The sequence below is a fragment of the Chironomus tepperi genome, unplaced genomic scaffold, assembly GCF_022539635.2.
Source record: "Chironomus tepperi strain 1889 unplaced genomic scaffold, CSIRO-AGI_Ctep_v1 contig_85, whole genome shotgun sequence".
In the NCBI taxonomy this organism is placed as follows: Eukaryota; Metazoa; Arthropoda; class Insecta; order Diptera; family Chironomidae; genus Chironomus; species Chironomus tepperi.
Genome location: NW_027226207.1, coordinates 4,308,946 through 4,333,929, shown reverse-complemented (window position 1 = coordinate 4,333,929; position 24,984 = coordinate 4,308,946). Strand labels below are relative to the sequence as shown.

Here is a 24,984-nt window from a genome sequence, read left to right as displayed (position 1 = left end):
TCAAAAATGAAAGAAATTTAATTTTATTTATGTTTTCTTATTTTATTAAGATGGAAGTATTTTATCGTTCATTTTCTGTCCATCTTGTATGATTTTTTAAAATTTTTAGAATTTTTTTAATGTGATTTGGAATTTTTGAGGAGGGATTTTGAGAGGAATTTTCTATTTTGTAGAGTTGAATGCTGATCTTATGGTTGTTAATAGACTTGTAGAGCATATTTTGATGATTGACTTTTTAAGAGCGAATAGAGCTACAGAACTCTGATTTATTATTTGATTTCAATGAGACCTAATCTGAAAGTCAGACAGCGTGAGTAAGTCGGATAATATTGCATGCAGGTCAACGTGATTCTAACGTAGGATCGAATTTCGTCGAATTCGACTCAAAGTCCTCAGTTTCTAAATTCACCAGAAAAGCTGTACTAATCTAATCAATATCAATCTGATAATGAAATGACCTGAAGCAGGAACAAATTAAAGTTCAAAGTTTAATTGTTACTGATAGGTTTTCCATGAAGCTGTCTATAGATGAATTCGTGAAATTTAATTATTTTCTCATTTGCAGTTCCAAAAATCCATCAACATTGCAATTCAGAAAGCCTACGCATGACTCTATGAAATGTCAAATGAATTCATCGTCAATTAACTCCTCAAATACTTAATATAAAAAATTCTCACAAAAGCCACCTCCACAAAGACATTCCATCACTTTGAGATTTTTTTTTGAGAACTAAAAAAATCGCTTAAAAATTGATGAAAAACGTTTTTTTCATAACAAAAACAAATTTACATTTTACTTCATTTTTTCATTTAACAACAAAATTTGATCATTTTTTTTATATCAAAAATTTTTTCTTCAATTACTTATTCATCATCAATTATCAACTGTTTTTTATTGGAAAGAATGTGATTTTTACTCATTTTAATACTTTTTAAAGAGCTTTTTTTAAGAATTTTTCTTTTAAGTTTTTTTTTTCTTAATTTTATTATTTTTTCCATTTTCATTTTTTTTTAATTTTAATATTTTTTATATGTTAACATTTTGTGTTTTACTCGTAAAGTTTTCATTTTTTTTTTCTCACATTTTTCCCGAATAATTTCAACTCAATATTCTTTAGCTTAGTTATCGTATGTTAGTTTTGCAAAGAGTACTTTTTACAGAGTCCCTTCCGTTTTTTACTTTTTACTTTTTTTTTAGTTTTATTTCATTTATAATTCAAATTTCTAACTAATTTAGTTTCTTCTTCATTTTACTTAACTTTTTTTTAATTTTCAATTTTTTTTCATTTTTCCACCGGTTTTTTAAATTCTTCTCTTCTTTATCTTGAATGACACACAAAATGTTTTATTTCGGATCAAGTGGTTTGGTGGGCGTACGAACGGAGATGTTGATTTAAACACCTACAGCTGTCGTTGCCATATTTGCATGTCTGTTTTCGAAAGGTTCTAGTAAGATTCTTTCTTTTTTCTTGAAAATGAGGTGATTTTTGCCTCGTGCTCAGGAAATGATGGTGAGATTTAGGATCATCTGTCACGATTATATTTAGAATATCCAAATTATTTTCAGATTCTTCTGCTTATTCATGAGTTTCGGATGAATTGAGATTGAAACTTGAAATTTGGGGTTTGTGGAAATTTGACGATTAATTGAAAAGTGGAGAGTTATTGATAAAAAGTCAACGAGAAATTAATCTATGGGACAAGCTGGGACAGGCAATAAATCTTACGATTTTAGTGTCTGTTTCAGTTTGAAGGTCAAGACGCAACTAGTTATTCAAAATAAAATAATTTTTTAGAGATTCTCCCGAAGGATATTGAGTTTTCTCGAATGGAAGCCTTTCACAAGCTATTCCTCTGAACTCAAAAGGCATTGTGACATTTTGGCCGTTTCTCTGGCTTCTGAATAGTGTCCTTGATCACTCGGTGACTTCCAATTTGCACATGACTTGTTAAAGACTACCTCATGTAGCCATATGTCATCTAATCTAATAGACAACAACCATATTAAATTCTATAGTCATGCTAATGTACACCAACCAAACCCCTTCCAACCCCTTCTACTCCTATGCATCATTCAAGCATCTTTCTGTCTGATTAAGGTACAATGATAGTTTACAGGAAAATAAAACATTCACTTTCCATGCGAAACACATGTCAGTAACTTTAGATTTTGTGTGTAGTTGGGATTATTGCAAGAAAATCTTTTTTTTTAAATATTTCACTTTAAATATAGAATTTTTATTAACATTTTTTTGTTGCTGTTTAAAAGGAATGATCAAAATCTACGAAAGAAAATGCATTGTGTTTTTTGGTTATATATAGTAAATAGCAATTCTGACCTTTTTCAACCTTGTCTCAATACTTATTCTCTTGGAAGATAGTGGGATCATTTTTTTGTAGTGTCTTAAATTATCAAATTTGCAGGATTTCGTTATGCTGCACATTTGATGATTTGAGATAAAATTTCCTTACAATTTAATATAAAAAAAATCATTATTTTTTGATTACAATCATGAAAAGATAAATTCGTTAATAAGTTCATTCAGAGAAAGAAGAAGATTCTTTTGTTCAAACGTAGTTGCTGATGGTTGGTGAGGGATTGAAGGGGCTGTTGGGGATTGGGATTGTGAATGTAGATTTATTAATTTGGAAGATTTCAAATTTAATTGAAAAGATTTCAAACAATTTCAAATTTTTTAACTTTTGCTGAGTTTTTGGAAAACTTTTGCAAAAGTTTTCAAAAATTCAAAAATTCTCAAAATTTAAAATTTTTCAAATCTTCAAAATTTCTTTAATTTTCAAAACTTCTTAAACATTTGAAAGTTTTTAAAACTTCTTAAAATTTTCAAAATTCTCAAAATTTTTTAAATTTTTCAAAATCTCAAAAATTCTTAAAACTTCAAAACTTCAAAAAATTCTTAAATTTTTACACAATCTACCCCAACTCGACCCCCAACCCACTCACCCTATTCTTATCCAGTTTTTGCTGTACTCGTGAAAAATGAACTTTCCATTTTTTTTGTTTAATTATTATCATTTATATGTTGATATACATTTTTTTAATTATTGCATTATTGTTCACTGTGGAAATAACTCAAGTTATCTTAATATTTTTTTTTTGTGCTAAAGACTTTCTTCTTGTTTTTCATGAAAATTCGTTGAAACATTTTTTTATTTTTGTGTTACTTTTCTTGACATTTTTCGACTTGAACGATCAGGAAAGTATCATAAATTTGGCAATGCCTTTTGATTCTACAATTTTTTTTAATGTCTGCCTTACTATTTGACTGTGTGATAATGCTACTGTGCAATGTGCATCAATGAAAGAATGCAATTTTTAAAGAATGAATTTTTTTTTTTTTTTTTTTTTTTGATTTTTTTTTCTTTTTATTTTTTAAAAAAATTAGCGCGTTTTTCGAAGACAAAAATTTTTTTAGTGTGCCTTATTGAGACAATTTTGGCAGTTTTTGGTGGAATTTTTAACTTTTTTTTGTGTGTGATATTTTTACAAAATTTAAAGATGTAATTTTGCTGTCTCGTGAATTTATCTTATTTAAAAGTTTAAAAACGCGCTTAAATGTAAAACCATTTTACTCATTTTTTTTATTTTAATTTTCTCAAAGAAAATTCGTAAGAAAAATTTTTTTTACTCTAAAAAAATATAAAATTGAATTAAAAATTTAGAAAAAAATTCCTTTTAATAAAATCTTTTAAAAAATTGTTTTTTAGTTGAAAATTGAATGTGAAGGGAACAAAAAGTTAAAATCCGTATATCCGCTTCCAATTCTTTGTTCCCTCAAGGGCATTCATTTCCTTTTTGTTCTCATTTATTTTAACAGGAATCTTTTCATCCTTAATTTTTTATCCCGAATATAAATTAAATTCATAATTTTTTTCGTTCATTTTGTATCGTTTACTTGTTTTTATGTGGTGTCCAAAGTATGCTGAATCCCGAAAGGCACATGATGTTGATAAGGATGAAAACTCAACCCCAAGCTTGCGTGACTCTGACCTCCGTCCAGACTCGATAAAATTCGACTTTAGACTAGAGTCAAGTAAGTCTGGGGACCAATTTACAGTCACTTCTATGTCATGTGCTTTCCGGGTTTTGCTGCTATCCATAGCTTAATTATAGAGGTAGATTTCGCTCTTGTTTATTAAAATCTCTCAATTAAGCATAGCATAAGTTCAAACATTTTCAATCCATTGTTCTAAACTTTGCATAGCAAGGATTTTCTACGTTATGCTATAGCTTTGAGAAGTTCACTAATTAACCGTAGATTTTCTACCTCAATAAGCAGCATTAAACCGCATATTTGGATTTTATCCTTCATTCTTAATAGTACTATAGTGAAATCACTAAAGCACATAACAAATGCAGTGCATTCTTCAACTTTCTCAATTATTTAAGCCATTTATAGCTGCTTTGGACACCACCACAAACTCATTCATTTTAAAATTATATTTACCCAAAAATAATGTGAATAAAATTTAATAGGAACCAAAAAAATGTCTAAAAATAAATTTATTGCAATTCATCATCTTCACATCCACAGTTGCAGTCATATCCATTTAAACATTCATCGCAATCAATTTCGTCATCTTGTCAGTATCTGAAATGGGCACACAAAAAATACAAAAAATCGTAGTCAATAAATTGAAAAATCAGTGCTGGTTTTTTTTATGCAGTAATTGCAAAAAATTGAGGACGGACAAAATCGATACTTACAACCATGACACAGGAACCCATTGTGGTGTTGATTGAACCGTATCGATGGCATTCTCAAGTTTTGCTATCGTTTCACCAATATCATTATTAACGATGGTCAAATCGAAAAAGTGTCCATATGCTGAACGCAGCATGTCTGATTCCTTTCCTAAACGCTCCAAGCTTCCATCATACTGTGAATTTGTATATAAAGGGGGAATATATCGATTAGATAAGAGAAGCAAAATTTATAGGACAGCAGCAAATTTTTTTTGGTTAGTTCCTTCCTCGACATCAAGTAAAACTTTGACCATACTCACATCAGCAATATTTTGTAACGATGGTGCAGCAATGAATACTACATAGGGTGAAAATTCAGCTGTTCGTAAAATCTTTAGGGCTTGTGGCTCAACATCGAGTATTGCCATTTTACCATCCGCATGAATTCGCCGTATTGTATCAAGCTTTGTACCATACATTGCATCCTCATGTGTACCATATTCCAAATAATCATTCGCTGATATATCCGCCATCATTTCATCATGTGAAATGAAATAGTAACTACGTCCATTCTCTTCATCTGGTCGCTGTGGTCGTGTTGTGTCTATAATGAAATATATTTCATATTATTTTTATGTAAACTCGACAATTTTTTTTTTGGTTTTTTTCTCATTTCATTTAATTATATAAAAAAATATTATTTACGTGGTATGGGATAAGCATATTTATCGGGATATTTTGCAATCAGCGTATTTTTAATATGACGTCGACCCACTCCATGAGCACCGAGCAATACTAATGTACGACGTTGGAACGTTGGATCGCCTACTGAAAAATAAAAACATATATCAGATGTTATTGAGATATCTATGTGATGGATGGTAAATTAGTTTTTTGAGATCATGCTTGCTGTGTAGTTTTTGAGGACTTGGTTGTTTTGTTGTTTTTAGGGCGAATGTACGGACGAGAAGCTGATCATAACTTTTAATAATATGAAGCACTAATCCTAATTGTCCATACATGTAGATAGTAATCTCCACAGAATTAAAGTTCTGTCCAACAACTTCACATGATTTCATAATTTTCATTTGGATTATTACGGTCTAAATATGATGAGTATTGTAAGCTAATCCTTTTTAAGGTAATTTTGTATCAAATATTTGAAGCATAATAAGTAGATTGTTATGTTAACAGCAAAAAATCAGCCTTGGGTCCAGATTTACTCATGAATAAATTCTTCAATAACATAATTTCAAAAACTCTTCAACTTTTAAAGAAAATAAAGTGAAATTTTCTTGAAGAAATCTTAAATAAATCATTGTAATACGGAGAATTCATGCAGAAGACTTCATATAAGAGTCTTCTTCCTCTCTAAGAAGATGCTCACATTTGAATATCCTCAAAGAAAACAAAATTATGTTATAGCATCAAGATTTAATTGTTTCAAAACTCGAATCTCATCAGAAAAGCTTACATTTTGTTGTAAAGAGATTTGTTTTTGAGGTGTAGGAAAATATTCTCTCATCCTCAAGTGTTTTATGCTTCAAACTTTAAGATTTGTTACGGAATTAAATTCGAGAATGAGTTTTGAGAAATTTTGAGTTTGCAGAAGAATATTGTGGAAGTGGTTTGGATACCAGGTAACGATGGATGAGAAAGAAATTATGATAGAGTCACCGAAATGGAACCAATCTATAAATCCAAATATGGCTTCAGGTTGTCGTGACTCCGACCTAGTGCTAAATTCAGTTGGAATTCCCGGGATGGTTCAAAATTTTTGGATCGCCCAATTGACTTGTGGTGTTTGAACAAGTAACTCTTCTTTTGAACTATTCCGAGCAGCGATAGGACGTCACTTTATCGCCGCATTAACGTCAAACCATACGGCGGCCATTTAGAGTATCCATGCAGATAAAAATGAATTTCGACTCTTCGTTCTGCCTCGTCCATTTAAATAATCCTTCCAATATTTATTCAAATACTTGATCAAACTTGAAATCGATCTAGGTTTTTGTCTTATTCTTCAAAGCCTTCAAAGTTGTTTAATATCGTCAAAAGTTTCGAATTTCATTTCTCAAAACCAAGAAGACTCCGAAACAAAACACAAAACATTCAACCTCAAAAATACACCGCAAGAATTAGAATGAAAAATAAATTTTATTGTATTCACAAGATTAAGTATGTCTAAGTGATCTTAAAATTTTGTTGAACGTGATTAATGTTCGTTTTCTGAGTCAACCTTAAATAAATACATAAGCACACTCACCTGGTACTTTCACAACTTCCTCATATGTCACCAAATCTAGTTGATCAAACACTGCATTATGTTTCGCCAAATATTTATCTCGACATTGTTTCTTTTTGCGACTAAATATGGAACAATTGACTATAAAAAATAAATTAGAAGAAAAAGGTTGGAAAGAAAGAAAAAAGATATTAGATACAAATGCTGCCATTTCCGAATCGTACTTGTTTTTCTTTATTAAATTTTCATTTGTAGGAAAATGTTAAAGAAAATTTATTGAAAGAAATTGAAAAAAGAGAAATGTGATCTAAGTCAGGCAGACGCTGTTGCAAGCAAATAGATGGAACGGACGTGTCAAATTGGATACTAATTAAAATCTCATTTAAATAAGCGAGAAAAAAAATGTCTTTAATTAAAAAGTCTTGGGCAGAAAAAATAAGAATTGAGTGCTAAAAAGCTGATGGCAGGCATGGAAGCAGGATTGTAGTCAGGAATTGAATTGTTGGGAATCCTTTTTAGATTCTAGTTAAGAGTTATTGATATTCTCTCTAAATATGGCTGAAATATACTTGAAATCAAGCTTAGGGATGATTCTACATCAGGATCTCCATCAAGGTCTACTGTTTAGATTTGAATTAATATCCCGGAAAGCACATGACATTAAAAATGAGTAAAATTAATCTCCTGGTGGCTTGACTAATGGATGAACCCGAATTCAATGAAATCTGATGTCAGACAAGAGTCATGCTGGTTTGATTGCGGGTTTTCCAATTTTCGTGCCTTCCGGGTATGTGAAAACTTTGAAAACACCTCAAAAATCTCTTTTCTTTTTTGATCCAACCAGAAAATAAATGGATCTGACCTTCCATAATACGTATTTCCTGACTACACCCCTACAAAGAAGCAACTCAAACTAGGTCAAGAAGCACACATAAAAAAAAGTTGGAAAAACAAAAAATTTAATTAAAGTTACATTTAAAATTTATTACTATGGACACATTCAAATTTATGTACAGTCATATTCACAGCTCGTGTGCTATCAATACATATTAAATTTGATAAATGTGAAAAATTTTAGTTCTGTAATATGAAAGAATTTTTTTTAAATATTATATATGTAATGTACGATTGTTTCAAGTGGGTTGAATGCTGCTCCGATCGAAATTTATGCAGTCGATGCTTTTAATATGATTTTTTTTAAGTATAAAAAGTTTATTGGCAAATATTATTTAAGAGCGGGGGAATAAAATTGGGGGATTGGAATGCAAATCAATACGGGAAATAAATTTGTGAAAAAGTTTCAAAAAAGGTGCTTTAAAAATAATTAAATTTCCAAAAAACTAAAATTTACAATTTACAGTCCAAAAGTAAAGTTTCACATTTATGACCGAAACCAAAACTAAACAAACAGAATACAATGAATTTTATTTTAAATGAACAACACTTTTAGATTAAATAAACATTGAGGTCTCATGGATATACCCTTGGAAAATATTTTCATGTCTGATATGGAAAGCTTTTAACCAAAACTTCTGTTCTGTTCCGTTTATACTGAATTGTTCGACTGAAAATTTAATTTAACCAGGTTGATTTCTGCCTCATTAACTGGAATAATTCTTTACCTCTGCAAACATTGGATGGAATTGCATGCAGTATTTATTGAGGTATCATTTTATTATTTGCATGCAGATTTAATTTATTTTGTTGGCTGGACTCATGTAGTAAACATTTTTGGAGCTCAAAAGGAATTTACGTTAATTTGGACTATAGCCATTTTCAAAATGTGGCCTCTTTGTAATTGTAGAATGATTAGCAGACAGACTAGATGTGGTAAATTACAAAGTTACAGTTGAAATGTTACGTATGCTAAGCTTTTCGGCTTCATACTTCTAGCATGTAATGAGCGGGCTCACATTAAGGTGAGATAAACGCTTATCAACATCCCCTTTGACTGTCGAGGAACTGATATCATAATTGAAGCTTATATGCATTGACCCTTATTAAGTTGATTAGTTGTGCAATATGATACAGTTCAATTGACACTTTAGTGAAGCTAGCCATTCTAAATATCACCTTTTAACCATCAGTTCCAACAATACTTGAAGCCCTCAATGTTGAGTAACACAAGAATCCTTTCTAGAATATTCCTTTCTTCTCTCAACAGCTTTAGATTCTAAGAAATCCTTTACAAAGCGTTTATTCAACCTTAATTCCATAATCATTCTATTCAATGCTTTTCATTAAAAATTCCTCGAATGCCAACAACAATACTCAATTTATGCCAATTATTCTTATAAGGCTGCATCCTTATTATAGATTATTTACAGTAACAAAAGCTTTTAAACAATTTACAATCATTAAAGGCACACGACGTAATAAAATTTAAAAATTGTGTCTCCAAGCATGCTGGTGACATAATTTTCCTACATTTCCAAGTTACCTTGACTACGAGTCCACGAAAAATGCATTTTGCAAAATTTGCTTCCCAGCGCATTTTTGTCCCAGCGATCAGTAATTGATTTTTAAGTCAGTGTCTATAGAACAAGATCTTAAGACATAATATTTCCAACATTTCCAAGTCGTGTCCACAAAACAATATCCTTTCAGATCCATCAACTTCAATCTACACAAAACAAAACAAGATCTCTCCAAGGGTAACGCAATACAATTTACACAAGTCGTTACTTATTCTAAACAAAAATACTCAGACAATCCACGAAAAATGCATGAAACTCAACAAAATAAATGAAAAAAATTAAAATTGAAACCAAAAACATCGAAAAACATTGAAGAACACTGTAAAACAATGTTTTGTTGTTGTTGTATATGAAAATGAAAAACTGTTAATTATAGATTTATGCTTTGAAAAAAAAGTTCGCATTCATTTTTAAGACTTTAAATGACTTTTTTTAAATTTCAAAAATGCGCTAAAAAGGGGAAATTAAATTTGAGAAAAAAAGTTCGCATTCATTTTTAAGACTTTAAATGACTTTTTTTAATTTTTCTGTTTTTTTAATTTAATACCTGTTGAGCCATCACATCCATCTTCGTGAGCGGAACAACCGGGAGCAGCATCGCCTGAATAACATACATATAGACATAGACATTGAATTTTTAAACATTTACATGAAGATTATTGTTTTAATCTTTTGTGTTATCATGGGATAGAGATGACATAGGTTATCATAATTAGACTAATGGATGGTATAGGAATCTAAATATGTAATTATATGCGAATATTGATGACTGGTTGAATTTATATTTAATCTAGGCTAATGTTGCTTGTGTTAATTTTATGTATTCAAGTGTTGCCGAATTTATGCTGATGTAGTTTTAGCTTTTATGATAATTATTTTAAGGATTAAAAGTTGTTTTGCCAATTTTTGGAACGGATGAGTTAAATGAAAAATTTCGAGTGTATCGGGTGCTAAATAAAATTCAATAAATATTTATGTTTTAAGTGATCACATCGAGATGAGGAAATATTCATGAAATGCAGTTTATAAATTTGATATGCTGACTGCCTATTGGCTGTTTCATAAAATTTATGTACATTTGCACTTATATAAAGCATTTAAATTCATGAGAAAAAGCTTTTATCTTTTTTATATGCATCGTATTTTCATTGTGTGATGGTTTGATGGTCAAAGTTATGTTTATATTTTTTTCATACAAAAGGAACCGCATTCACAACATTTTATATAAATATTTCATATTTATTTATTAAAAAAGTGTAATTTTATGCACATATTGGGAGTCGTTCACTGATTACGTTATGTAATTGTATGAATGATGGACATGAAATTGGATAGGGTGACAATGTGACTTGGAGCTGTTGTCGTTTTGGTCGTGTCAATTATACATCAAATTCAGCTCTTTTTAGGGACAGACGCCAACCTAGTAATAATCTACTCTAGTTGTATTTACAAGGTATCACTATATCTTACAAACTAGTCCATTCTTGAAAGAAAGGCTTAATTAATTGCTCTAAATACGTTAAAGTTACTTAAAGTCTAATAAATTTCTAGTAGATTGAAAAAAATTTTAGAGTTTCTATTGTAAATCAGACAAATCCCCTGAAGGATCTGACCCTGAGTGCTGATATGGCACATGTTACTACAGTTGCCAAAAGCGCTTAAAGTTCATCAATCATTAACTGTTCCTTTTCCCCAAACCCCTTTTAAACCTCATACATAACAAGTGAATGACCCCCCATGCATCATAAATATTTCACTTTTAACCAAAAAAAGTGAATTTATGTAACAAGAATGAAAGAAACATGGGAAATGAATTAAAAAATAAAAGCTCTTGCTCACACAGTCACTTACATTCAGATAAATATAAATTTTTTTACAACTTTTGAATGGAAACATAAAGTTATTCTAATAAAAGCAGAGGAGTCAGCGAGTGGAACACAGAAACAGAGACATTGTGTGCGAATTCAGCTTGAGACATTAAATTTTAGAGTGCCATTTGAGTGCAAATTAGTCCCGTTATTTTGTGATGTTTTTAATACTTTGTTTGTGGCTGAGGAGAAGACTTTTAGAGCTTTGGGAATTTTACGGGAATGGCAAATTTGTAGTAAATGACTGGGAAAAGTTAGACGTAGTAAAATTACTAAAAGCTGCTTATGGAAATATTTTGGAAAGTAATGAAGTAAATAGTTTCTATCATACTGAGTAATTGAATTTATTTTTGGTAAATTGATAGTACTTTAGAGGCTGCTAAGTCTTTTAGATCATTAATAACCATGAAATTGCATTTCATTCCAACTGAAAAAACTTCAAATTTTCAATTTAAATATTTGCTAAATTAAAATGAATTGCAAATTTCTAAAATATGTAAGTAAATAGCTTTGGGTACAATAGTTTAATTTAATTTTTGCAATAATCATTGTACGACTGAATACTTTAAGAATTTCATCATTTACCGACCCTTCTACACTCTATTCAAGCAGAAGTAGAAACTACAAATTAGAAGGATCAATTACGTCTTGAAACGGATATTCAATTAATTTTTAATGAACTATCTGTCTTCCTACACACAAGGAAGTTACAAATTTTTTCGTCGACGTAAAACTATGCTATTAAATGTTCTTGGATCATAGGTCATTAAAGAAAGCAATAAATTCTCCTAGAAAAATCTTTTTAATTAGACTCGACGACTTAATAGCACGAAAGGAATGAAGGAAGTCAAAAAGTAGTAATTTTTCTTGTACAGCATTATGATGTGAAGACAGAAGTTTAATGATATTGGAAATTTATGTCTAAAATTGATAATTTTGTGTTTGGATCTGAACTGTTTAATCTTGAACTAAAAGTTCATAAAATGCGTCATTTTAAGTGTCTGTGAAGTTATCCCTCATTCCATATGCTTCTCATTATAAGATTTATTGTCATTCTGTGTATCACTGTGTATTTTATCAATAATACAAATTTATGTGACCACTTCACTCATACTCCAAATTGACTCAACTTATCAAAGGCACATGTCCATATTTGAATATAAAATTTAAGTACCTCAGTCATATTACACAAAAGCAATTTAATTGCATCAGATATACTCAATAAATAGTCATTAATGTCCCCAAAAATTCCAATAAATATTCAAATTGCATCCAACGACTAAAATAATGTAAAATACATAAATTTAATAGCCTCAATATTGCTGTATTTATTGACCGAAAATTTTATGAGTCTTATCAGGTCGAAGGCATGAACATTGACAAGACTTTAGGTCATTCGTGTTTCCTCATCTCTTTGACATGACATTAAAATTATGTTAAAGAAGTTATCCAAGCCAAAAAATCTTGTCAACTTTGAAATAAAGTAATTATTATGAAGATTTTACGTCTTAAAAACTTTTTTTCATGTGGACATCCTCTGAGTAATACAGACAAGTGGTAAACAACAAGACGAACATGAGATGACAAGCTTATATTTAACATAAAACAGGAAACTTTATAAACTTGCTTGAGAAAGCCCCGAAGGTGAAAGTTTATAATTGAAAAATTTTCTAATTTTGTATACACAACAAACTTTTGAACTTTTTTGATCACAAAAAGGATGATCTGAGAATGAGTTGGCAATTATTTGTCTTTTTAGGACTATCTGAACTTTAAAGATGTTCAAGTTGTTCTGGTTGTCGTCAATTGATGCTTGTATCGAAGGAATATGGCAATTAAAGACGATAGTTGGACAGGAGAGTTCATCAATTATCTTAATTTTCCCATTTTCTTGCCAATTTGGAGCTAATTTAGTTAAAAAGCTATGCTGTTGGTTAAAAGTAAAAATTGCAATTTTCACGATATTCTCTTAATGATTGCTCTTAGCTCTATATGGCAAACTAAGCTATGACAACCTCAGCTACCATTTCCCTCATTTACACCACAGCATCTACCCCTGCAGCTACACACCTCTTGTCACAAGAGTAAACTTCTATCGTAGATACACAAAAATCAAATTATCTGCCTTTTAGTTTATGTTTTTCATGTCAAACTTTAAACATGTAACATGTAACAGATATGCAAAATTAAACATCAAACATATAACCAAGGAGATAAACGATTGATTGAATAAGGAAAGAAAAACAGGAAAATGTTCAACTAAAAAATGCTGTCAGTTATTATTTGAAAATTTAAGATGTTTATTCTTTTCTTATGAATTATGAGAGGAAGACGAAGGTACGAAAAAAAAAATATGAAAAATCAATTTAGCAATCAAAAACATAAACGTCAATTACAGGCACACATAAAGATAGGAAGGATAGATAAAATCAAGGACTAAGTAAGAGAAATTGTGAAAACGTAAAATATATAAATTTTAATCTTTTTTTATGTTCAAATTCAATTTTTTTGACATTTTTATTTTATTTATCTTTTTTTTAGAGGGATAATAAGGTTGGGGGTGAGATTGGATCTTACCTTGTTCCGATTTTGATTTATCGGCTGACTGACATGCGATGCGCCACTCTTGAAGCTCAGGCGATGGTATCAAACCCGCAGAACCGCCTGCGGTGTCATGCCTGGCTTGCCACCAATGATGATCATCTTTGCTTATTATCTGTGAATGAAAGTCAAGTTTAGACAGGCTTTTGTGAATGATTTACTGTTAATGTGGGTTGGAATTTTAGCATTGAGAGTTGAAAGGTTCCTCATTAAGGTGAGGATTGCTTTATAATTTGTTAAGGAGATGTTTTCTTTTGAAAAGGAGATCGTTTAGATAATTTGAATAATGGTCTATGTCCGAGTGACGCAATGTAGTTACTAGGACATCATTACGTCTCAGTATTAAGGACATAAAGAGACACAAACTTGAAATCACTTTGACGTCATCTTTATAGTGATTCAATAGCTATAACAATAGCTATTTCTGGTCAGACCTATTGATAGAGACAGAATTGAACTTATTATTAGTAATTGGGATGTGGTAGCCAGTGATAAAGCCAACTGCTTGCGCCATCTAAGGAAGGTTATGGACCACAATTATTCTGTATGACTAACGAAACAAAACATAAGAAGTTCTGCTCAAAATGATTGCTATGAAGCTATTAAATGATAGAAATCGTTGAACCCGTCTACGACACATGACAACGCATCAAACCCCATCAAAATCGACCAAAAATATTCAATACTGCTTCCAACAATCAAAATAAAAAATTAACAGCCCTTGAAAAAATACAGAAAATTCAATTCAACCCAATTTCATCTACAGCAGATATGATTAAATAAATTTTCCTCATGAGAACTCTAAAAATACGAAATTGACTTGATTGTATATTGTATAAGTCAATTTATATAGATTTTTGTGCTGACTCTATCGGAATTCATCCCAATAACAAAATTTATCTTGCATGTTATTTGACTAAAATTTGACAAAAACAAAATTTAATTACCTGTAAAATGTCACCAACACGAAAAGCAATACCAGCTTGGGCACATGGTATCAAGTCATCATCTAATGGATCATAATCGAATTGAGCACGAACGAATATCTGCAAATTAATGAATATATAATATTAATATGACCCTCAATAATTTCCATCTTAATTTATTCATAATAAGTTAATGTAAACGTGAATTAACAAGATGTGGCATAGCTACATAGCTCCTTATTATCAACATTATTAATGAGACTCAATCTGCCTTTCATCCTTCATTTATTTGAGCTGATGAGATGACAAAGTTATAAATGAATATTTTAAAAATTCATTCAACTTTGTTTTATTTAAAAATGGCAACAAATTAAAGCAAATATCACATTTTGTGGTAAGTGTCATGAGAAAAACACACAGCATAAAGCTTCAATAATTAAAACTTTTAACTTGTTTTTCTTGTAGAATAATTTAATTTATTCATATTATACGATCTAAAGTAGAATTGAGCATTAAGTACACACGTATGTGAACACATATTAATGAAGTAATTAGGAGCATACGTAGCATAATTGGTGATGTGCAGGAATGAGTTTTTCCTCAAAAGTACTTACTAAAACAGGTGCTGGTCTTATCCTGAATAGCTGATAGCATTAAGAAAAGTATCATACATAAATATATACATACACCGATACAAATTAAGTGAAAATATGTTGTGGAATTAATTATTCAGTGAAAAGTGTATTTTAAGTGTGTGAGGAACTAAAACTACTTAGACTTGTTACAATATCATGAGCTTAAAAACCACTAAACTTAACATTAAATATGCACACATAGATTGAAACTCGTGAATTAATTAGCAATTACTAACACTTTTTGTACGAGGTATAATCAGCAGTTTTCCTACTTATGTAAGTAGATGAAGCTGTTGAAAGGAATAAGGACGTGATAAGTTGATGAACTTTTTGCAGTTTTGCATTATGTAGTCGGAATTATCTTATTTGAATAGAAAATGAAAGATGATGGCCTTACAAATGCTGTAGACTCTATAGAGACGTAATATCTTATTACGCTGCTGAGTTTTTAATTGCTTGGAGCAAAAAAAGTCTGAAAAGTGATTTGGGTAGTTGAAGTCATTAAAAACTGGCTATGAGTAATAAGATGAAGTATAATTGAAACATTAAGCGATTGTTAGACTACAGTATCTATGGCAAAAGTTCTTTTTGTTCTTCAGATTCTGACAGACAAAAGGCGGCAACTTTAGTGATCTAACTTTGTCAATACTTGAACCGAACACCACTGCGTGTTGGATTGGACTCTAGGACATCGCCATGAAGAAGTTGGTGGCAAGACACGAAGAAACCGGGACGCCATGGTGACGACTGATTTTGATCTATTTTTAAGAAGAAATATGTCAGCAAAACCAATTTGCTGGGAATAAATATGACAGCAAAACCATTTTGCTGGGAACACACCCGTCCCTTACCAATTTTGAGTCACCTTTTTCAATCTACAAAAATTCCAGTCCATCAATTGTCTCTTTAACGACTCTCTACACTCCATTAGACTCAATTAGACATTATATAATGGCAGGAATTTGCAGGCAATATTTTTAAATGTTTATGGCATTCAGTATCTTAATATCGAATTTTTTTGCTGACATTTACCTTTATAGGGATCACGTGTATTATAATTTTTCAATGTACGTGCTTTAATTATGCTGTAATTTTCAAGGAAGGAAATTATCGTTTATCGCATACTAATTTACTGACATGAATTGTTGTTCGGTGAACTTTTTGGAGATTCAAGGACAGACATTAAATCTATAAAAATAAATTTGAAGCTACACGAGTCTAAAATTATCTTTAAATTTGCATGATTTCTTCTGAATCATCTGATTTCTATTTCGGAACAGTAGATTTGTGGGAGGAAATGATTAATGGGGACAGAAAATCTTGACATATGCCTTGATTTAGGTATGAAAAGTTTCATTCAAGAGAAAAAAAGGTCAAAAGTTTATTCTTGGAAGTTACGGAAATCCAACAGTATTGAATGTTTCCATTGAATGTTTCAATTCAATTCAGGAAACATATTCTATTGGATAAAAATATCAAGCAAATTTTCCATCAAAATCTCATCGATATTCTTTGAAAAGAAAGCTTAACTTCCGTTTCTGTGAAAATTTCTTGAAAAGCTTTCATCCAATTATTTGGCTTTAGTAAAGACTTTTGAAGGGATTTGGCTAAATTAAGGTCAATGCTTTGAACGTGAAATAAGAATTTCTTGGAAGTGAATGAAACTCTTTGAAATAGCTTTAATCTCTTGAGCTATGGAATGAAAGGATTCGTAGTAATGAGCTTGTTATTATCATTAAATCAATGATGCGGAACTAAGCGGTTCTGATTTTTCTAAGTTGTTCTTTTAGTCGTTGAACTATCTTAACGCATGCTTCATTCTTGACTCAAATAGAACAACTCAGACTATTTGCTTCAGATCCTAAGAACTCATCGTCTGCTTGTCGTTGCTATGTCGTTTAAAAATTGACAGCAAGGATTGACGAGAGAGACGGCAAAGATCAAGTAAGCAAGCAAACAGAAGCATTTCTTCCAAATATGTTCATCAACATCCCATCCTCCTTAATCCATCCGGTTACACAATATCCATGAGTATTAAACCATACCCAACATTTGGTTAGTATAAAATTTAATTTAATTAAAAGACAGATAATTATATTCAGCAGTAGATATCCACATAATTAAGGCACAAAAAATTGCCCATAAACAAAATGTCAGTCAAATAAATAAATTTTTAATCAACTTCATGGAAATAAACAAATTCAAAGCCATAAAAAAATTTAATTAAAATTTTTAATGGAAAATCTGAAGGAAGGAAATTCATTAAAATTTCATACATGAAATATTTTTTTATGCTGAATTAATTCTTTTGAATGTAAAATTACGAGATAATGAAGAATATCTATGGATGAATTCACAAAAAGTTGCATTCTATGTGTTAGCATATTCATTTCCGAACGGCACAAATGAGGAAGCTCATTTGCTAATAGAAGAGCTTTAATGGAGCCTTAAGAGCTTCATGGCAGAACCTCCTTCACTTGTGTCGCTCGGGATTATTAAAGTTTTGTGGAAGTATGTGACTATCTTATGAGAATCTTAACAATAATGTGTTAGTGTTTCAACCAAAAAAGTACATTACATAATGTTGTGTTAATAAGTGTAAAGCTGAACATTTACCTCGCATGGTGGCGGAGCACTTCTATAAGAAGGAACTATCTTAAACGTTATTGAGCCTCGAGCGTCACGCTGTGAAAATAAATTCATTTTATTAATGTTTTTATTTCAATTTATTGTTTCATGCCTTATCTATATCTCAGCATTGCTGTATAATATAGAACGTCTGCGAGAACAAATGTCACATACATACCAGTAATCTTTGTAATTGACTAACAGTTTGATTCTGCACAGGTTGTCCATTTATTTCACGTATTTCATCGCCCACATGTAACGTCGCTTGACGATGAATCATGCCACCGTGCATAATTCTTGCGACAATACATCGGCCATCCTCAGTCATTTTAAGTGTTATTCCCATTGGTTCATCTGTATTCTTCTGGAATTGCACGAGTCGTACACGCGTAACATGTTGAAGCTCTCCATTATCGGTCATGTTATCGACCTCATCGCCTCCGTTCAAATAAGGCTGGAGCGGGGGTGGTGTAACACGAAGTGCTTCCTCGCCATACACTTCTCGTGCGACCACGTCATGCGTGTGCAACAGAGCCTATAAATTAATTGAAAAAAAGAAAGAAACATTTTATTAGTTGTGTTTGAGGACAAGATTTGGATTTATTATAAATCTAGTTAATTTAGGTAATGGAATCTGGGTTTATATGTCATCTCCTTCGTTACTCCTTCCAATTATGTTGATCAGGTTGTCTCAATTCACGTTGTGCTATCAATTCTCATTAGTATTCTTTTATCTTATGCTGTATAATGAATGTGGATAGAAAGTCTGTTTATCTTTGTGGCTTTATGAGGAAAAAATATACTTATATAAATAATTATACAAAATCTAACTCTGCTGGAACTAGCAAAGCATAATCAAATCTCCATTTCTCATAAAAATAAGAATTCAGCATATTTCTGCCCTTCCCCAAAACACCTCTTTGCCTTCCACTTTTGTGCATAAATCATAATGTTTTCAACAAAAGACTCTTCTTCTTGTTATGTTCGTTTGTGGAAAAAAATGGAAAAGTTTGGGAAAATTCTTCTTTCTTGTTTCCTTTTGTTGTTGTTGTTGATAAGAAATTAAATTTTCGAAAAAAAAAATGTTCTTTTTGTAGGGCAAATTTTCTTGCATTTTCCTTTTGAAAATGTTTTTGTAGGGAAAATTTCATTGATACAAAGTTTGTATGTTCATAAAAGATGCAGCATGAGTCAAAAATGAAATTTTAATGCAATTAGGAGAAGTTTTTTGAAAGTGAAATTTATGGGAATTGAAGAAGATTTTTGATAAGTTTCCAGAGCAGTATGAAGGTCTTTTTTAAGCTTGACAGTTAAAATGTAATTTGTGACATCGTGTCGCTTGAGCTTAAGAGGCTCAGAAGCAAATGATCTCAAAATACAGAACAACTCTACTAATCTAGACATCACAGCCGAATAAACCCTAAATACCATTATAGAATTCCGGAAAATATCTTAAATATTCATACACATGTGGCTTAAGGCTGCAATTTTAAAACAAGATTAGAATTTTTAAAAAAATTGATTTACATTTTGCAGATAAATTCGCTTAAAAATTCATGAAATTCTTGTACAAAAAATCCTAAATATGTTTTCATATCGGCTTCAATAATTACGGCGGCGAATAAAATATATTAAGCTCCAGTTGCTATATTTGTACCTCTACCCCGAATTCAAATATTGCTTTAACCAAATCTCATAATAATATTCAATTCAGAGAAATGAAGAAGTCATCATGAAGTGGGTTCTGTAGGATGCATGATGCATAAATATAAAAGCACGTAAACCAAATATTATTTTAAAAAGTGAACCACAAGAAGCATTTTGCGGATGATTTCTGCTCCTTTTCATTCACTCCATTTCTGAATCTTAACCAAAAGTAAAGGCACGAATATAAAATGCATCATTTTAATATTTTATTAGCTTTATTTGCAAATCCTTTTTTGCTTTGTAAAAATTCACACGTAAAACCTTTTTGGAATGAGGGTAATATTCAAAAAGTTCATTGAAAATGGCATTTTATGCTTAATATTTTGATCGTGAAGTAAACAAAATTTGGTTTCTCCTTTCCACGATGTTATGGAGCTTGAAATTGTGGATGATTTGAATTTCTTTGAAGTCAATTTTCTGAGAATTATGGAAATCAGACTGACTTGCTTAAAATGAGAATAGCCTAAATTTTGGGACTCCCTACTTGATCATGCTGAATATACCTGATTGGCAAACTTTGAAATGCTGTCTTTATGGCAGTCAAGTCAACATTGCAATTAATATCAAAGCTTCAACATGACTCGGATTTTAAATGCAAACATCGACACGAGTTGACTTGACTGCATACATAATTCAAGTTTGCTTTGAACTCTGCTTGAAACCATGCGACGTCCGCTTGACAGTGATTGTCATAGCGACACAGTGTGAGCAACAGCTCCATAATTATTTGCAACCTGATTCTAATTATATTCTTGACAACCATCTGAACATCGAAATGCTGTAGGCTGATCGACATTTACTTCCTTATATTCATATTTCAATTTCCTTCAATTCATTCTTACTGAGAAGTTTTACGATATCAGAATTTTTGATTAAAAGTAACACAGAATGCCAAAACACGTGCAGCCAAATATGTCAACAATTCTGAAAAGTTGAAGGACTGAACCACAAAAGAAAGACATAATAATCCACGTGGAGACAAAATAAATACGTCTCGCATTTTCAACCTTAAAGTAAGATTTAATGTGATGTTCCCATTCTGTCAACAGCAAATTCTTCTTCACTTTCATGTCCATTTTCATTAAATTTTTATCTATATTAATAGAAAAATTCATCATTTTGTGTCGTAGGCAGCAAATTAAGGTACCAAAAATAAATGTATTTTCTAGAATTCTTTCAGCTCATGGAAATTAATTAAAAATTAATTTAAAAATGTCTCAAAAGAAAAATATTAATATAATTAATTTGAGAAGAAAATACCAACTTTGTGAACTTGTGTCCTCGCCTTGAGATATCTAGTCAACAAACAATACGCATTTCTCATGAATGTCAAAGATTTTTGTATCAAAAAAATATTAAAAAATATCCTAAATGCATAAACATAAATTATACATTCACAAGAATGTCAGCAATGAATAAAATGTTAGAAAATGTCTGAATTTCAATAGCTAGAAGCGAAAACACAAGAAGAATAAGTCAAGACTACATCACGACACAGAACAAAAGACTCCCTCTTTAGTCTGAGGTAAAAAAAATTCAATCAATTTGGTTAACTGGAAGTGATTGATGGTGACAGTAGAGAAAGGGGATGGAAAAAAAAAATTTGCTCTTTAGAATTGAAAATCTTTAAAGTTACATTTAGCAGAATCAATTTGCATTAGATCAGTAGATATTTCAAGTCAGCCTGCCAAGTTTTTTCAAGGATGGAATGAAAAGGCAGACATGAAAACGTGTAATTGGCGATTGTAGATAGTTTTCGATGTATTTGGTACTAAATGAGGATTTATGGGCGGGTAGATTCAGTTGTGACGGGCAAAAGCCGAGTTTGGGAGGAGTTGGGCAGTCTTAGAGACTTTTGGCCTTATATGCAAAGATAATCTAGACATTGGGGGATGCGATGAAATGTATTCTCTGTTAACTGATGGATGTGACTTAATGGTGTCGCCTTGAAGATTTTCTAGGACCTTGAAGTTCCATAAAAGTGGAGAAAAAGAGAAAATTCAGGAAAAGTAAGGCAGAAATTCATCACATGTGCATCAATAAAAGTCTTCCAGCTCCAGAGCCATCACGTTGAGAAATTTCTTCATTATTAGCCCCCCTCTCAGAGCATATTCAGCAGCAACCCTTGACGTCATTAAGAAACAAATTCTATTTACGATTGCGATTAATTATTTGAATGAATGGGAATTGAGATAAAGCATTCAATTAAGAGGAATTTACGAGTATTACGAACCGACTTGCGTATTAATTTCAACTTCTGTAAATGCCAAAAAAGAAAGAAGAAAAGGTAGCAATTTAATAAGAAGCACATGCCCGTAAACCTTTTTTTCTTTTGGTTTTAGCTTTACATAATGAACATGCAACTTATAGCCCATTTTTGAACCCTTTTTTATTTCTCAATTTCTTCTTCTTTTTTCATCTTAAATTGTCGGATTTATACCTTAAAATATATATATTAGGAACCGACCACAAGGTGCGTGTTAGAATTATCAATAAAATATAAAATATATTATTATAGACAATACAGCATTCATGCTTGTACATATTCCACAGAAAAAAGCACTTAAAAATCAATAAAACAAATTTGATGCCATAAATTTCATGTAGTGATAGAATCAATTGAGAGAAAAATTTCATTGAATGAATTGAAAATGAGGGTCTGATGGTGTAAAGGATAAGAGAATGAAGAAGTTGAAGAATTAAATTGAACGAAAATCCTTTTCTGAAATAGATTTTTCATCGCCTTGAAGCATTGACATTTAAATCGTTAATTAATTCAATTTTTCTTGTACAATCCAAATTGTTTTTCGATTGAATTTATGTTTAACATGACTGACTATTTGTCTGATCTTGATGGAATTTTGTTTAAGTTTTAAATGAGTTTTTGGGTTTTATTGTTGATTTTATTAGTGACGTCTATTGGAAATAGGAATTTTTGAAGCAACTGTACTTTATTCTATTTAAATTAAGAGTTTTGAGCTATTTTATTGGGTTTAAAGGTTCGTTATTTGAATTTGAGTCCTTAAGATTGATATAATGCTTTTTAAGCATGTAAGATGCTCCCCAGAAAAGCATAAGTCGGTCAATCGATTCAAAATCTGTCACCAATGGGTTATGACTCTTGTATGAATGGATTTAAATCGAATTTCACACCAAGTCAAAGGCATGCCGATCAAGAGCTGAACTTCTGACTTATTAAACGATTCATGCTATTCGGTCATGTTCTTTGACCTCACCAGACAAAAAGCTATCGAATTTAATTTATTTCACCAGAATTTCTACAGTTCAAAATGAATAAAAGACAAAGTTTTAAGTTCATTGCCTTATTGCTCAATTGGAATCTTTTGTTGAATTTTTATTATGGTCAATTGACTTCAAAAGGACTTGACTAAATTGTTTTTGAATAATATTTCAATAAAATTCATATGCAATAAGTACCTATATTCTTTAGAAAAATGATGTAAAATCGACTGAAAAGTTTGTTATTTTTGAGGGGTTTATTGTAAATGATGTCTGATGTTTATCGGCGTCTGGATCTGTGGGATGAACTTTAAAAGGATTTTCTGTATTGAAATCTTGAATTTGAAAAGTTTAAAGGAAGTATGACCTGTTTCCGATGTACATAATTTACAAACATCCCCAAAAAGAACACCAATAATCAAATTCAAAATAATTGAAGCATGCAGCAGCATAAAATGATGGGAACTTTTTCTTCATCTCAAAAGTTGGATCTTATTCAATAATAGTAAACTTATAAATCGTAAATGGCTCATGAAATATTCTCTTTACTGACAGTCATGTATTTTTCATAATAAAAAAGAACTTTTGAAGTTTTTCCAAGCTTTATTTCATGTTTACTAGATGGATATAAGAAGTATTTATATTTAAAAGTAAAATGAATTCAAAAGTATGCGAAAGAAACAAGAAGAAGTTTTTGAAAAGTATATTTTTATGACTTTGTAGCATCATATTTTTTGAAATATACATGAAATAAGGGTTTATAAGCAGATCTAGATACATCTAGAGTGTCAATAGAAATACATCAAAAGTATTTCATTTTTCATGTTTGAAAGGATTTTTATGAATTTAAATATCTTCGGATTTAATCTCTCGGGTGTTGATTCCGTCACATTTCACATTCTTCTACATTGTAAGAAGAAAAATTTTATGCTTTATGGTCCTTTAAAAAATTCTTTACATTTTGATGAGTCGTGCAAGAAAATTTTTAATTACTGGCAAAAAGTCGTAAAATATAATCATAAAAATTCCTTCATTCATCTCAGGTTTTCAAATAAAATAATTTTATGTTTAGTTCATGATGCTTATAAAGATACTAATTATTGGGATGCTGAATGTACGACAGATGAAGGGGTCATTTGGTTGTTACGTGATGTTTTAGTTTGAATTTTAAAAGTGAGGATGTGAGGGGATGGTTAAGGAAATGGTCCATGAGTGCAAGCTTTGAGCAACACCTAAGCTAAATTATTAGAACTAGGTTTGACTCTAAGCTAGCTTAAAACTTACAGTTTGCCTGCTAAAGCTCTTATTACTTAAAATCCAAGACAACTCTTTAAGAACATCTCAAAATTGTTGAACAGTGAAACAAAAAAGTCTTTAACTTAAATTAAAATTCTTCAAGTTTCCGTAGGGAATATGGACAAAGCTTTTTGCTTCCTACTTGCTTCCTTCAGTTAAAAATGTTATTAAAAAAATTCTCTCATTGCTGATTTACACAAATTTAAGAATAAACTTCAAAGGAATCATCATTACACATAGGACTTGCTATTTATACAGCTTTTCATTTCATTCAGTCCCAAAGCTGATTAACATTCTGAGAACAACTCTCGAATAATTAGATGGAAACATTAAAGAAGATGAATGAGTTTTGCGATTTTTTAATTATGTCAAAAACTTTAAAATTACAGTAACTATATCTGTAACAAAAGAATAAGCTATGCTTCAAGCTATTCGAGTAAACAAGATCAAAATAAGAATGTACTAAATTTTTCATAAACATTGCACGAGAATATTTGATAAGTTGCTAAAAGGAAGCATTCAGGCAGAATTTTTTAAAAAAATTCTAGAAATTGTTGCTGTACAGTCATTGTGGAATTACTGCAGACCTTCATGTTATTCTTCTTTCAATATATATTCATCAAATAATTTAAAGATAATAAAATTGTAATTGC

The 24,984-nt window shown here is 30.7% G+C and overlaps 1 protein-coding gene across 11 annotated transcripts in view; it reads right to left on the bottom strand.

The window, feature by feature from the left end:
• Nucleotides 1-488: 488 nt before the first annotated feature.
• The window catches only part of CASK (peripheral plasma membrane protein CASK), a 278,246-nt gene continuing 253,750 nt past the window's right edge, over nt 489-24,984 (bottom strand). For 2 of the 11 annotated variants that reach the window (XM_070635181.1, XM_070635190.1), the window contains 11 exons: nt 18,267-18,623; nt 18,077-18,145; nt 15,440-15,469; nt 14,847-14,945; nt 13,876-14,014; nt 9,978-10,031; nt 6,975-7,094; nt 5,414-5,536; nt 5,029-5,312; nt 4,730-4,902; nt 489-4,613 (listed from right to left, as the gene is read on the bottom strand). In XM_070635181.1, coding sequence (XP_070491282.1) covers nt 4,607-4,613; nt 4,730-4,902; nt 5,029-5,312; nt 5,414-5,536; nt 6,975-7,094; nt 9,978-10,031; nt 13,876-14,014; nt 14,847-14,945; nt 15,440-15,469; nt 18,077-18,145; nt 18,267-18,623 — 1,455 coding nt within the window. In that variant the 3' untranslated portion in view covers nt 489-4,606. Of the gene's footprint in view, nt 4,614-4,725; nt 4,903-5,028; nt 5,313-5,413; nt 5,537-6,974; nt 7,095-9,977; nt 10,032-13,875; nt 14,015-14,846; nt 14,946-15,439; nt 15,470-18,076; nt 18,146-18,266; nt 18,624-24,984 lie in introns of those variants that run through there. The other 9 variants (XM_070635191.1, XM_070635193.1, XM_070635183.1 and 6 more) reach the window with 8 other exon arrangements.